This window comes from Rattus norvegicus, chromosome 6 (genome assembly GCF_021556685.1).
Source record: "Rattus norvegicus strain SHRSP/BbbUtx chromosome 6, alternate assembly SHRSP_T2T, whole genome shotgun sequence".
In the NCBI taxonomy this organism is placed as follows: domain Eukaryota; kingdom Metazoa; phylum Chordata; class Mammalia; order Rodentia; family Muridae; genus Rattus; species Rattus norvegicus.
Window position 1 is genome coordinate 52,661,430 of NC_141539.1, and position 15,820 is coordinate 52,677,249.

The 15,820-nt window shown below is 43.1% G+C and overlaps 1 protein-coding gene and 1 long non-coding RNA gene across 54 annotated transcripts in view; one reads left to right on the plus strand and one right to left on the minus strand.

The window, feature by feature from the left end:
• Myt1l (myelin transcription factor 1-like) overlaps nucleotides 1-15,820 on the plus strand; it is a 406,515-nt gene that overhangs the window by 252,373 nt on the left and 138,322 nt on the right. For all 46 annotated transcript variants that reach the window (XM_087552088.1, XM_087552095.1, XM_087552097.1 and 43 more), the window contains 3 exon segments: nucleotides 6,847-7,000; nucleotides 15,526-15,580; nucleotides 15,754-15,787. In XM_087552088.1, coding sequence (XP_087408214.1) covers nucleotides 15,526-15,580; nucleotides 15,754-15,787 — 89 coding nt within the window. In that variant the 5' untranslated portion in view covers nucleotides 6,847-7,000.
• The window catches only part of LOC134479354 (uncharacterized), a 157,276-nt gene that overhangs the window by 84,263 nt on the left and 57,193 nt on the right, over nucleotides 1-15,820 (minus strand). The window lies entirely within an intron of this gene.

Below are 15,820 nucleotides of genomic sequence, written 5' to 3' on the forward strand. Positions count from 1 at the left end.
AGCCCTGGCTGCTATGAGCTTTAATTAAACTTTCTTTCAGGAAGAAAGCTAGAGATGGCCCCTAAAAGGTAGCTCCAAAGGACAAGGCTGATTATCAAAGTATTAGATCTGCACTCTGCTGTTAGTAAAGTGGCTTAACTCTCCTGACTGCCAGGGGTAAAGCAGGATTCTTCCACATCCTGCCCCAGAGCCAGACAAATGCAAAACATGATGCCCTTCATCAACTCCCTCTCAGAAAGGTTCATTTTCATTTACAAGGGGCAATGAGGCGCTATGAGCCTCTTAGCAGAGAATCCCCATTTACTAGGCAATTGGGTGTGGAGAGAAAGAGGTGGGCAGCCACAATCCTGCCATATCAAAGGAATCTCACTGAGCCCAACAAACACAGCCATTGTGAGTCCTAAATGGCCTAAGGTCCTGCTTCTTGACACAGAAGTGTGGGACACAGACAAGCTAGGGCTGCAGTGAGCAAGCATACCCCAGAATGTGTCAGGATGCTCCTTTCCGACATAGCTCCTTACCCTCCTCACCAGGGCACACACCTTTCCTTGAGAGTTTCTCCATGCTTTTGAACACAAGATAGAAGTCAATGACAGGGGGCAGCCTGCCTCCAGGAGAACACTCATTAGAGAAGACACCAGCTCCTTCCTTTGAAACAACCTGACCTTCAAACAAGATTGTAGCTACCAGGGCCTGAGAAGGCACAGTTCATGGGTATGTGCAACCCCAAAATGGCCAGTGACTCACACGCCAGGCTCAACCTGCCACACAAGGTGAAGGTGGAGCTAAGGATGTCACCCCAGGGACACCAGCTGGGTAGAGGCAGACTGCAAGGTGCAGGGCGGTGCTAATAAGATAGCTATTAGAAGTCCCTGCTTTTCTGAGGAACAATGACTCAATGAAAATTCACCATTCACTCGAGGACAGGCTAAAATACAAGGAAGGGATGGAAACCAGATCCCAAAGGCCCTACCCCATGAAGCTGAAGCGAGAATTGGGCTGATCCACAGCTGCTCAGGGAGTTTGAGCACCTCTACTGCAACATCTTGAGTGCTCGTTAAAGGAGTTCAAAGGTTGATTAAAGCATAATTTACCTAGCATAGAATTCGCATTAAACCTGATGTCCTCTATCCAGTTTTGTTATTTGAGATGTATCTGTAACCACTATGACTGCATAGTACATTGGGGCATATTGTTTTCTAAGTCTGTTAAAAATTCAATTGATCCAATTTCTTATAACTGCTCTTAGTTTTCACGTCAAGACTCAAAGTCTTGTAATTTATTTCTCTTGTTTTCATTTTTAAATAGTTTTACCTCTTATACATCAAAAATATTTTATACGTAGGGTATATGTCTATGCACGATGTACATGCAGAGCCTGCAGAAGCCAGAAGAAGGTATTGGGTCACCTGAGCCTGGAGTTATAGATAGTTGTGTGTGGTCACATGGGTACAGGGAATCAAATCTAGGTCCTGAGCAAGAGCAGGCTATGCTTTTAATTCTTAAGCCACGTCTCCAGCTTTATACTTGGATCCTTAAGCAAAATTGAGATCCATTTTATATATGGTATAAGATAGGGGTCCAAATTCACTCTTTTGTGTTGTAATACCATCTGTCCCCAATACTATTTTTTAAAAAGATTTTCTACCTCTTTGAGTAGCCTGGACACCTTGGTGGAAAAGCTGTTAATAGAAAACACCCAGGGAGGGGTTATTTTGGGACCTTCTGGTCTGTCTCCTTGGCCTGATGTCTCATTTGACGACATTCCATCTTGTTTCTGCTTTGCTACACACTCTGAAGTAGAATTTGTGAGTCCTACAACGTCACTCTATATTCTCTACTGTGGTTATGTTTTCAAAGAGTAAATGCTACAAAACCATGAAGGGCAGACCTTGGTTGTGATCTTGTACTTTCTATGTTAGACATCATTTATTACAAAGGTAGCTACACCGTTGTAATGATGGGAGATTTAGCCCTCAATAACAAGATTCCACTCAGAGAAATGGATCCATAGAAGGCAGGGTAGGCAAGGCATCAGGAGAAAGAACTACTTAGAGTGTCTCTTGTGTCCTGACACTCTGCCATATTGAGCAGCAGGCCTTCCTCTGCACTCATACAGCAAATCTCCTCTATATTCAGACATCAGACTCTCCTTTAGGCCTAGAAGGCATAGTCTCCTCTCTAACCAAGCAGTTGATTCTCCTATATACCCTTCACAGTATGTTTCTTCTATACCCAGGCAGCAGGCCTTCCCTCCACTCCTAGACAACAGATTCTCCCCTTCACCCAGAAACAAGACCCTCCACCAATAGGGTCTCTTCTACACCCCAGCTGCTTTCCCTTCTCTACACTCAGCAGCAAGCTATACACGAGGCTTCTCACAGTTATAGAGAACCTACCTTTGTAACTGTTTTCTTCGGCCCTCCTTAACTGTTGGGGCGTCTTCTGCAGCAGAACTGCCCTTTCCGACTAACTATCCCCTGAGCATAAATATTGTCTCAGGAGTTGTGTCTTATTCCCTCTCCCATACCCACCACACATCACTTTCTGCTCAGGAAAACTCATCAAGAGCCTGAAAGCTCACGCTGTGTTGATCTAGTCTTTATTCTGTGCTTGAAATAAGCAAAACATGAAGACAGACTGATTTGCAACAGCTTCAAAATCAACTTCAAAATATAACTTAGTTGATAGAGCATTTGCCTAGCCTGTATAAGGCCCTGGGTTTTGATCCTCATTCACCAGAATTCCCAGCACTTGGAAAGCAGAGAGAGAGGATTGGGCATTCAAGGTCATCCTTGGTAAATAGCAGGTTTGAGACCAGTGCTGACATAATGCCAGGGTAGCCAAGCATGATAGTTACCTATATAATGCCAATGCTTAGGAGGAAAGAACATGAGGACTGCTCCAAGTTCAAGGACAACTTGAGCTACACAGCACATGCTGAGTCAGCCTCTCTCAAAGAAACCAATAATAAAATACTAAAATGGCATGGAGAATATGTACAGTTAAGCAAACTGACAAATCACACAATATCGTGCTGATTACCTAGAATGAGAGAGAACATGGAGGAAGTAATGAGTGGGGAAAAGTTAGAAAAGAGAGCAAGTTTGGTGACAGAGCCAGTACAGGGTTATGCAGGATGTAGTCTAGTGGCAGGTCCCAGTGTCACAGGCTAGTGCTTCCCAGGTGACCAGGACTCAGCTCAGTATGGGAGAGGGTTCCTGCAGATCCCACGGTGCACAAAGGCTGAGCATTAATGCACAAAGGGAGTCACACACTGCAGGAGACCAGAGTGAGGATCAAGTCTTTAGGCTACTGGGAAGCTTAGACTTCTGAGCAGCCAGAAACCAGAGTGACTCCAGCAGCGAGTACTGGGACAAAGCCATACTCTGCCCTTCTGAGACAATCGGTGTCACACTGAGACTATCCTTGGCGAGAGGAGAGGAAGAGGCATTTCCAATATGCAGGTCTTTGGACAATCACTAGGGTCCTTATTCAGAAGAGATGCAGGGCTGTCTCTTTAAAGAGAAAAGAAATCCAGAAAAGAGATAACGGGACACAGAGTCTCAGAATTACCCAAAAGCATGGTCTTCTGCTTAGGGAGCCTCCAGCTACCCTGGGAGGGTGACCAAAAACAAGCAAGTTTGTCCTTCAGATAGGCTGTGATTCTAGCGCAGCAGAACCTGCCCAGCCCCAGGGAACTAAGAACCCTGTACAGACATGCATGGAAGCAAGAGCTTCCAAAAGCAAATAAACAGAAATAAATTAGGTGTGAGACCTCATTTTCCTGAAACTTATTTCCCAGAGGGTATTCCTGCCTCTGAGTTACTATTTTTAAAAATGGACTAAGAACCAAGAAAGAGGGGAGACACTGATCTGGCCACACGAGGCAGGACACCTCACCCCTCTGTGGCTATAAGGGCTCTGCTCGCCCTAATCCTGGCCTGGAGCGACAATAGGCTGCCTTCACCCGTGTGTTGTTCTGAGTCAGTTTGGCAGCCTGCAGGCAGGAGCTCACTCTGTCTCAATGTCCTTGCCTTTTCTTCTGTGCCTCTGAAGCATCATCTCACACAGCCTGTTAACAAAATAAAAGCCCACAAATGAGTGTGCTTTATGTGACAAGTGTAACAAGCAGGAATCTCAGATCCAATTTCATTCCTGCCAAAAATGAGCTGGACCACAATTGGTTTGCTTGTCACTCATTAATACATGATTTAATTGTTTAATTTTAAACTCTGAGCTATCAGCTTGTGTTTCTTGGTATTCTAACATTCGGTTGGATGTTAGTTGCAGAATATTTCGTTTTTCAGACGACTCTAAAAGGTAGTTTTAGTTGTAATTAAACAACTGCCAATGTATTAACTTGTTGCTTCTTATCTCGCAGATGTTGCTTTCTCGTTTATTGATTGTTCAGTTGTAACCTTAATGCTGGCCACAGATTTTCTAATGACCTAAGCATACACTTGGAATTTCCCCATTCTCTTCTTTGATACTTCCTATTTTTCTTTATGCCCCAAATTATCTTTCTGTATATTTTAAGAGTAACTATGGTAGCCTTAATCGCTATTATTTCTTTAAATTTGTCCATGTGTGTAGTAATATCTTATCTATCTCATTATCCTGAGCTGCTAGGATCCTACAGAAGGCCAAGGACACAGTCCCAGTGAGCTCTTTCTTGCTCTTCACTTCCTGTCCCAAAGGCAGGAGTTTGATTAGGAAGAGTTTTCTGCCCGTTCATGTTGTCACACTTGCCTATGAACAGCAGAGAATCAGAGATGTTTACACACTAAAATATGTGGTGCATGGAGCGTTTATCATTCATTGAATGCTCAGTAATAAGCTGAATAATATATTTGGTGTATTATTTAACTTAGAAATTGAAAACTCCTGGAAGTTCATGCTTATGAAACTACATACATAGACCATGAAGTAATAAGTGCAGGTTAATAAAAACCCGACTCTGTCTGATCTAAATCATTTAACTATTCAAAATGTTACTGGTTGGTTAATGCACAACATAATAACCTTAATTAAAACTATTTGCCGCCTCCTTAGTCAATAGGAACTGAGTTTTTCTGATTTTCATTTCCGTTTTCCATCCCTGCTTCTCTGATTTCCTCTTTTCTTCTCTCTATCACCTCCATCCCTCCTTCCTATTCTCCTTCCTCTCCCTCTCCCTTTCATCTTCCTCCTCCCTTTTTCCCTCCTGGCCTTCCTCCCTGCCCCTTCCTTCCTCCTCACAGAAGCCACACATCCACATTAGCACCATAGAACTTAGGCATATCAAGAGTGACACCTTGCCTGGTGCCTGCCAGGTTTAAAGGACTATGCCATGACATTGATGAAGGGCACTTGAGAAATTTAAGTGAAACTCTTCTAGTGAAAGCAGAACATTGGGCATTCTGCTTTAAATTTAGAAGTCAGAGAGAGAAAGACCAAACCTGCTCTAATCTGTTTCCAACTTGTGTCTAGTGTAATTAGGGAGACATTTGTGCATAGACATTTACTTGCTGTCTATGTAGACGAAACTATTCTTCTTAGAAAATGAGGTTCACAAGGGAAGGCTCTACAACCCAGACCCTAATGCCCAACATAATTGGAAGAATGCTGATTTCCAGGCCAAAAGCAGAGCTGTTGAGTCCTTCATATTTACCTCAACCACTGAGTGTACTGTTGCTCTCGGGAGAATTACCAATGACGATGAACTTACACTTTGGGGCAGGTGGACCATGTGAAGCTGAGGAAGTGAAATATCCATAGCTATTAAGTTCCAAGATCTAAAAGACACTTTAACTATAGGAAAGAACTATCTGTAAGTTCCAAGAGCATGTCTAGGCATCTACCCAGGGTCAGCTTGCCATCTCAAGGAGAGGAACCTTTCTTTGTCACTTGATCTGTTAAGATTTAAGATAACCCAGAGGTTTTAGCCCCAGGGAACTGCACAGCAGTGGCTGAGCTGCTAGAGAAAGGTATAGCAGTGTATATATTGGAATATTGAGGGGACATCAGTGACACCCACTTGGGCTCCCCTAGGATTACGTGAAGCTTTGCCTCCCTACCAGGGACCTCTGCCTTTACTCTTCTGGAAGTATGTGAACAGGTTGACCTTGTTGATGGGAGACTTGGGTTTCAGGTGCCACTGTCCTAGTGGGGACATTTGGACAGATGGGATATCTTCTCTCTCTGAGTGTCAGGTTGTTGTTTTGGCTTTTTTTATTATTCATGCAATTAGCATAAACTTTAGAGGCTACAGAGAACATCAAAATATTCCTTAAAGTGTTCTAGCACTGGAGGTATGTGCCTCTGGGAGACTGCCTAGTTCATTTGTTCTTTTGCTTATCTGTCCATTTGTTTGTTCCTTTTTTTCTTCTTTAGGGGTTATAAATGAAATGTGTATAGGTCACATGCTAACTTGAGGGAGTCAGTTCTGCCCTTCCAGGCATCAAACTCTGATTATCTACCTTAGTAGCAAGGGTCATGTGAGCTGTCTCACTAGTCCAGGCTCAGATCAGCAACCCTCAAAATCCTTGAGGAAATCACAAGTAAATGAGGCTTACAGAATGAATCCTAGTGTGGAACTCATCCCCAAGGCCTCTGTGAGGGTAGATTCTATCCCAGACTCAGGAAGTAGGTGCTTTGGAGGTTTCCTGAGTGTGCCAGCCTAAAGGGGGTAGGAAGGCCCTGCCTCAGAGCTGGAAGACTAGCTTAAATGCAGGGAAATGTGGCTAACCCATGGGTAGTCTGGTCCTTGGAAGAGGTGGAATATCAGTCACGGAGGATACCTGTTTATATAATCTCCTAATATGTTTGACATCTTTAGGCACTTAATGCTTTTCTTTTCTACAGATGGAGAAATGGAGGCACAGAGAAATTAAGTGACTTGGCCACAGTCACAAGCTGGGGAGGACCAGGGAAAGCCTAAAGAGAGCTGGCTCTGGGCCTGCATCCTGCCCACGGAGTCACCCTGCCTCCGTTCTTGGGAGAGAAGGCTTCCTACAAGGTAAGAACCACCTTTTCCCCAGGATGTGCATTCCCTGCCTCCACACTGAGTAGGGGCTGTTAGTGTGCAGTACTAAGCCACACTCCCTGTTCTAGACAACATCGGTGATGAGTGATGTCCCCGGGTGCTCAGCCTGGGACCTGATCCTCTAACCTGGCAACTATGGCTTTCCATCATCTCAGTGCCCTCCTCAATGCCTCCCAGTAACTCTGGGCTTCCGAGGTCTCCATCTTGTCATCCCTACCTCAGCTCTGCTTTTCCCCTACGAAGCCCTCGCTCTGATCTTCACCTATTCCCTCATGTCTGACCCTTCTTCCTCTCAGATGGAGAGTGCCACAGTCCTGGAACTTAGAAAGGAATGGGTGATACTTCAGTACCCTTCCAGAGCTCTTCTCTGGTTGCTTCTGTTGTAGTCTCTCTGCCCCTCTCATACCCAGCACACCTCAGAGCTTTGGAAGAGCTGGGCAACTTTTACCTCCCGGGCATTCACAGGAACCTACCCCTGACATCGTGATTGTCATGGTGTGTCAAAGGTGAGAAGTGCACTTGTTTCCCTGGCTGGAAATTCTGTTCTCCAATCCCACACAAGGCAATTCCACAGTGTCTCTCTGACACATGCCATCAGCCCATGCCACAGAATCTTACTGTCACGTTGAACGTCCACTGCTTCTTCTTATTCAGTTCCTAGAACGTTATTTCCTCTAGTCTTCTGTTAAGCTGTCACTGGGTTATTTTCCTGGGGAACGTGCTGTTGATGCATTTGTATCAGCTCCATCCTTGAAAGCTCCCTGCAGTCCTCAGATGGAGGGTGCTTTTGTCATGGAAAGGGCACACCTGTCACAGGAAATTACTCCAACAAGGACAGTTTAGTGACAATTAGGTTCCATTAACTGATGGCAACCCCACAGTGCAGGTGCCATCCCTGGGACCCACAGAGCTCCCAGGTCCTCAATGTATGCTGAGTATTTTACAGTGTGTGAAGCCCTTCTTAGTCCTTCCTTATCTTCTGTGAGAATTCACAGCCACCTGACCCTCACTTCCAGCTTATGGGAAAGAGCGGCTCTTACTCAGAACATTGGACAGTGTTAAAACTCAGGTGCAAAGGACAACAAGGCACAGGGTGGGGAGTCTCAACTGCACTGTGTATCTCTAAGCTGCATCTCTCCCACTCCCTTATCAATTCATTTTATAATCTGAAGCAGCTTATCTCAGCCAACATTCTGACATTCTGACAGATGACATATGCCACAGGTCAGAGGTCACAGGTCCTAGCACTCATAGGCACAACCTTCTACTGTCTCCTATATTCTTTTAGGATTTTTCTCTCCCCTAAAAGCTACATAAATAAATTTGGGTATGGGTTCTAAGAAAATTGTAAACCAAAGATTTGCTAGTATAATTTCACATATATACATGATAGGTTTGGGCAGTAGTTTTCTATGTCAAAACATGTATGAATATTGAATTATAATATTCTTGCTCTGATAATTATAATTACTTAGGGGGAATCCAAGGTGGAAAATGTCGAGCATGGACAGCTATTGCCTCTGAGAACTCTGAATCAGCATGTGATTACAGAGCTGAGTGTGGAAGTGCACAGACATTGAAAATATGTTTTTAAAGGAAAACAAAAAACAAAGATCAAGCAGCCCAAAGGCCAGCATGCTGACTGGTGATTCACCATTGGTAGTTAAAGGAGTAGCATTGGTGGTAGTGGAGCTAAGCAGCATTAGGGCTCTGTCTCCTGAAGGAAAGGAAAAGTCAAGGCCCTTAGGTAGAGAGTCTTTCAAGAAATGGCTGTGATCATGCTTAACTAAAACGTACATAGTTTTTTTCCCACGTATTTTAAGATAAATTGACATTTATCTTTTTAGAAAACACTTTAACATTTCCATAAAGATGTGCATATTTATTGTGACTTACTATCTGTGGCTGAAGAAATCAAATCTACAAAATTAAAAGCATGTCTATAGGTAGAAAGAGTAAGGGGCAAGGCAGAGGCCTCTAAGCAACAAGGACAGACATGAGAACAGCAGATCTACACATAGGAGATGCCCTTCTGCTCCAACATGGACGGGGCTATGGATTAGGACAAGTTAAATACAGCAATTTGGCCAGGTATTCATGTACAACAGTAAATATACAAAGGAAAGGCGGGGTCATGTCCATCATGTTCTGATGTTCTGGCCCATGTCAGTGTCATCTCGGAGAAGAACATTCTCTGGATAAGGTGGGGCAGCTGCTGATTTCCTATCATAATGCTAGTCAGGTCTCTGGTCTCTGCCTCTCCAGTAGGTAAGTGAGATACAGAGAATAGGTTGTCTCTGATCTGAAGACAAGGATGATCCAGTGGGGATATTTAGATGACCTCACAAGGCAGTACAGTGTTGGGAAACTTGTTTAAAGTGAGTTTGGAGAAAAGTATTCTAAGAAGATAAAGAACAAATGAGTGACTAACACTGAGGAAGAAAGCTTAGACACTGGAATCATGGGTGGCTTCTGGAGAAGAGAGCATGCTCTGAGTCTTTACACGAAGAGCCACCATTCCAGCCTTTGAAGTCCATGACACAGTGTCCAGGCTAATAGCATCCTGGGTTAAGACCTGGTAGGAACACAATCCTATGAAAATCACACAAGTCCTATGTGTAGGTTTAGGTCTGGCTTCTCCAAGGTTCTCTAAAGGCTCTGAGACTCAGCCATCTACTCTTGAGAACAATAATCCTCAGGGCTGAAGAAGACTTAGGTTTCCCCAGAAGATATGGTTGTCGGACTGTCCAGTCGTGAACCAGCTCAGACCACACTGGATCAAGAAAGTTGAATTCCATTCTGTGTGAATAGATACCATCAATAAGGGACAAAGACAGAACAAAAGATCAAGGTAGTGGGCTCAGTAGGATAGTGCATGCTACCCTGTGGGGATAACACCACTCAGCTCTGACTAGTGGTGACCAAGAAAAAGTCAGGAATCATCTCCTGAGCTCTTTGCTCAGGGTTTAGTCAGTATCCTCCCAGACAGTGAGCACTGGACCCCAAATGTACACGGCTGCTTCATTTCAGGGCAAGGCAGATATGCTATACATTTCCATCCTACTAATGACAAGAGGAAGAAGGATGGGAAGACAGACAGACAGATAGATAAACAGACAGAAGTTTTTTATTTTACCTCTTTCTTATCCATCTAATATTTTATTTCTATATGATGAGATTAAAGAGTAGACAAATTGAGTAATGGTATACTGGTGCTGGGAACCAGAAGCCCATTTCTCTCTCCTGACTTTCCTGTAACCTCTTGAACCTGTGCTATCTCTTATGTCACATGACTATCAGATCTAGATCCCCATACCCAATGTGCTCTCACAATTCAGTGTTCTAAATGAAGGTATGATGCTACTGCAGAGAGCCTCTTTCAATTGTTTTAGCAGTCCATCTCTGCATTTTGCAGGAGTGACCAGAGTGTATGATTTCTTTCTTGCTGACCTTCACAGATGGGTTTTATGATCCAAATTTCTGTGAGCCTGAGCAGAGTATGGGCACCTGTTCTGTTGTGGAGCTGCATGCATGGTCTGTTACCTAGGAGACAGCGACTTACAGAACAGGTGCTAGTGGGGCACACAGTTGCATCCTCACACCTCTTCTCCCCATAGTTTTGGCTTCTTCCTCACCATGTCTTCCATACAACTTGTTCTTTGCCCCTTCTCTAATCTGCCCTTCTAGTGTGGCTAATCAGCAGTGAAACAGATAGATTTAAATAGCAAGAGCTGAAGACAGGGTCAGCTCGTTGACAAAGTTGGTAACTGCTTCCTGAATAACTGCAGGATGATAAGGCAGGGTTAAGAAACAGCTGTGGGGTCTGATTCGAAGCCACCTACATCATGCTTATAATTCAGAAGCTCCTCTGGTCCTGTTCTACAAGGAGTACTATGGAGGGAAGCCAAGGTTCACATGTGGAGACATAGATAGCTTGGCTTCCACAATCACAGTGTCCAAAATGCAGCTTCTGGTCCACAGTTGTAACCTATAGGTAGTCTGTACAGAAACCAGCCTCCATAAGTTTCCACAGATTCCACGGACTGCATGAGAATATAATACCTTCAAAATACCACCTCTTTACTGAGGCCCAACCTGTGTCTTTTATTGGAAGAGCTAAGATCTCAGTAATAAGAAAAATCCTGATTCCAAATGTAAAGTTTATGTGCTATAAAATAAGTCACATGCTCTTACTTCAATACTTCATTCCTGATAGCTTCTGTTGGCACAAAACCACGTTCTTAAGCTCAAGACTTAAGTATAAAACCACTTAAAGTTCTTTTGAAAAATCTACCATTAGTTTAAAAATAAAGACTTAAAGGGGAAAAGGATGGATGCTAAAGTAGACCTTTCAGTGTGACTGTCCTAATGTAAATTGCTGAAAGGGACACTGGAGACCCAGGCAATGAGTGGGGTAAGCACATCCGATCACACAGGGGCAAAGCTGGGATATGGGATCACAGAGCCATCCTGGGGGCAGCTAAGGAAACTCCTGAAGCTTGAGCTAAAAGCCCCTGACATGTAAACAGTCCAGACTCTGGTTTTTGAGGATGGTACCCAAGGGGAGGGGTCACCAGAGGAAAACCAGCCACCTTCCCAAGATGGCAGGGAGTACAGGGAAGAGAGCCTGAAAAGAGTATGTGGGGAGCCTGCAGGAGTCGCTAGCCTGTGACCACACACTACTTGGTGGGATGTTAGAAAATGTCATGGCACCGTATGTGCATTATGCTCAATTTGAAGCATACCGTTGGCACTTGCTGAACATCTGTAAGGATAGAATGCAAACAAATTTAAAATGTTTCACCATGCAATTTCCTTAGCCAAATGGAAAGAAAGAGACACTCACCATTTATCTAGTGTTTGCTATATGTAGAATGTTGGGTTTGACATTTAAAAAATATATTTATCACTTAATCATCATCACAACAAATTTTGTTTGATAGAAAATAAAGCACATTCTAGAACTATCATTCCAACAGGGTTAGTGATGGATAAACGAACAGGACCAGATAAGAAGAGAGGAAAAGTAGAATTAACCTGTGATGATGGGGGGTTGGGTGGGGTGGGAGTTAGCCCAGAGCAAGTGAGGCCTTTCTGCATAGCTGGAGTAGTGTGATTACATGATAAGCAATTAGTGGGGAGATAGATGTCCATTTCCAGAGGCAGAACTGTTATTTGCAAAACAAACAAACAAACAAACAAACAAAAAATACAGAAAGGGACAGGCATGGTAGCACATATATTTAATCCAGCATATGGAAGAAGCCTGATCTACATAGTTCCAACCCAACCAGAGTTACATCACATGACTTTATCAATAATAATAATAATAGTAGTAGTAGTAGTAGTAGTAGTAGTAGTAGTAGTAGTAGCAGCAGCAGCAGCAGCAGCAGCAGCAGCAACAACAACAACAACAACACAGAAAGGACTATAAATTAAAAAAAAAAAGAAAGCAGTGCTTCTTTGGCTACCTGGGCCATTAGATGAGGAAGCCAATGTTCCCATCCCATGCCATGAAAGAGCAGAGACTGCCATACCTCGGGCTAGACATTCTTTCCTGAACTACAGCCAGGAGCACCATAAATGCTGGTTTACTCACCAGATTGTGAATAATGTGCCAGAGAAAGTGATAGCTGTTCCCTTCTGAAATCAGGAACAGACCCTGTGGGTGGTAATCCTTAATGAACCCTACAGTATGACCTAGAGATTGCTGCATGTCCTATATCCTTCATCTGGAAAAATCCTCCTCCTATCCTGTTTTAACTGGAAACACCTGATTAACTTCAAACATCAGTTCCTCTGCCCTTCACCACAGGCTTTACTATCCCCAGATGAGAATATTTCTAAGCTCAATTTACCTTCATACTTATAGTGCAAATTTAAATTCCTTAAAGGACAGAATTTTAAAAGCCCCCTCCTCCAACTCTCTGTCACCTGGACAGTTTCACATGGTCTTAGAAGATACATTGTTGCATTTTCTCATTCTGTGGTGACCCCTAAATGTAAAATGATTACATTGCAACTTCATAATTAATTTTGCTACTGTCATGAATCATATTTCAAATATCTGATATGCAGGATATTTACTTTGTGACACCCCCCTCAAATGGGCTGCAATCCACAGGCTGAGAACCTCTGCCCTAGAGGAAATTCAGAACTTACTACTTCAATATTCCTTATTTTGTCTTCCATGAAGTCAACAATAAAGATGACTGACACATAAGTGATGATAAGTGATACAGGTTTATAATCTATGCTGTTACAATTTCATATCAACTATTTTCTATGCATCTACATTTCCACTGTTTGAATTATATGACTTCCTACTAATAAAGTAACTGAATGTGAAAAGAAGAGGAGACGTTGTTTGTACCTCACCACAGGCTTTATTTACTTGTCTCATGGGTCCAGGACAGCTTTGTTAAAAATTTGGCTGTATTTTGAAATCTCATGTTAAAGAGCAATTTACAGACTTTGTGTGTCTGTACCTTTGGGTGCTATTTAAACTACAGTCAGTATTCAGATATTTAATGCTCAGGCAATAACTGGACAGAGACCATGGTAGTATGAGCCCCAAAAGATTTCCATAAAACTCCTGTACCACATGCAGACCCCTCATCAATCTCTTTGGTGCCTGTACTTTATCCCCTACCCCCCAGTTATGTCCTAGTAAGGGACCAGTTCACAAGGTTAGTTGGGACAGCATCCCAGCCTGGCTTATCTAGGCAATCATGTAAGTCCTCTTAATCTCTTTTTAACCATCTTCTAAGGCTGCAGCTAAGTCACTCTTTCCTCCATAATATTTCTAGGAATTACCCTTTCATGTTACCGTGGCCTCTGGCTAGCTGTGCCCACCTTACCCCTCCTGGCCTCACAGTGTTCCTTCAAGTGCCATTCTTCCTCTTTGATTTGTGAGTTGTTTCTTTCAATACGCTGTCTGTCCTTTGTTACCGCTGGACCTGCAGTTTCTCAGAGAATGGCTTTATCCATCCATCCATCCATCCATCCATCCATCCATCCATCCATCCTCCCACCTACCCATCTATATCCACCCTTACACAACCTTTCAAATACCTTTGTGTAGAGATGAGTTACAGGAGCTTTCCATGCTTGAATACATGAGTCCTGTGTCCAACATCATTCCATGAACATGTACTTTCCATGAGCTCTTCCTTTCTTAAGCTATCCTTCATTTACTCAATTGGGTGTGACAAGTCTCATGAATAGATACTAAATTCACTGAATGAGCTTATGTTTCTTATTATATGAGGTACTCTGGTGCCACCACATTATATCCATAGAGAATAAGTGCAGACACTTCCAGTTGGAGTAAAGGGCACATATACACATTAAGCTATGCTGCTACCAAGACTATGCATATCTGTTGGGTGCTTTACTCTAACATGTCTTTGTAGCTCTTTCCACTTGGCTTTGATTCATGGGACATTGGACAACACATGGAATATGTCGTAATGTCCCCATCTTCTACCCAGGAATTTAGCCCATCCCTACTGGGGATGGCAAAGAAATTACAGACAGAATTGACAAATGATCATCCAGTAATCTGAGAGGTGTTTTTACTTTTTGTATTTTATTGTGACTGTCTTTTATCGGCATCTCTGTTTTACTGAGTAGAATCCAATACATACCTATTGGAGGAATATATATTCATGTCTAAGATCTTCGCATATTGTGGGAATATTTGGTGAATAAGATAATAGAAAACATTCACCTTGTGGTTTAAAGGGAACATTTATAGCAGGAATGGCTTCCCACCATGAGTTCAGAACTTGAGGGTTTTCACCAATAAAAGAAATACCATAAAGTATGTATCTTCCTTACAAGATTGGCACAAGGGTCTACTAAAGTAGAATGTGGACATTTAATATGACTAAGGACTAATCAGAAAGGAGAAAGGCTAACACAATGTCACTCATGCTCTGAGGGGCTTTTCTTCCATGCCAAATATCATGCACATAGTGTGTTCTCTGTCACAGGCACGGGTCTTTGTAACTGAAAGAACCAGGACAATTTAGATTGGACAACATGGAAATGAAGCCCCAATGGTATGAATGACATTATGCTCACCTCTCTTTTCTCTAAACTCTGTATCATGTTAATCCAGCCATCTGTAAGAATTCTTGTAAACATAATGGGTGTCATCTTTGTTCTTGGTACAAAATACAATGCAGACACCCACAAGTGTCCTAATCAAATCAAGAGGAGCGTTGGATCCCTGAAGATCCATCCAAATCTGTGACTAGAGAGTCCAGAAGCTTAGTGGTTCCAAGATCCATGTTCCCTTGTTATTCCTACATGAACACTCTTAAGACTGGGCAGCCCTTGCTTACCCATGCTGCCCTATAGATGCTTTCCTTTATAAAGCTAAACAGGAGTAAGGGCCTATGACTACAATGACAGTGACAGTCAGAAGTTCCACACACAGCATTCTGAATTCATTGGACAAGGGCACTGACCATCTAAAAATCTATTCTCAGATGGACGTGGACGCTGAGGAGAAGCGCCATCGCACACGGTCCAAAGGGGTTCGAGGTAAGTCTGCATTCCCCCATGTCCCTGAGGCTGGCTAGGTAGCCCTCCCCCTGAAGAACTGCTGTAGCAGTTCACTCTGATGCCCCACACCACTGACCTTTTGGTAATTTTCCATGGAAGGAGAGTACCTGTGACACACGATAAATTTTTATCTGTTTTTCATCTTTCTGCAGTTCCTGTGGAGCCAGCCATACAAGAGCTGTTCAGGTTAGTGCTTTGTGGGTGGAAGGCATCCTTAGC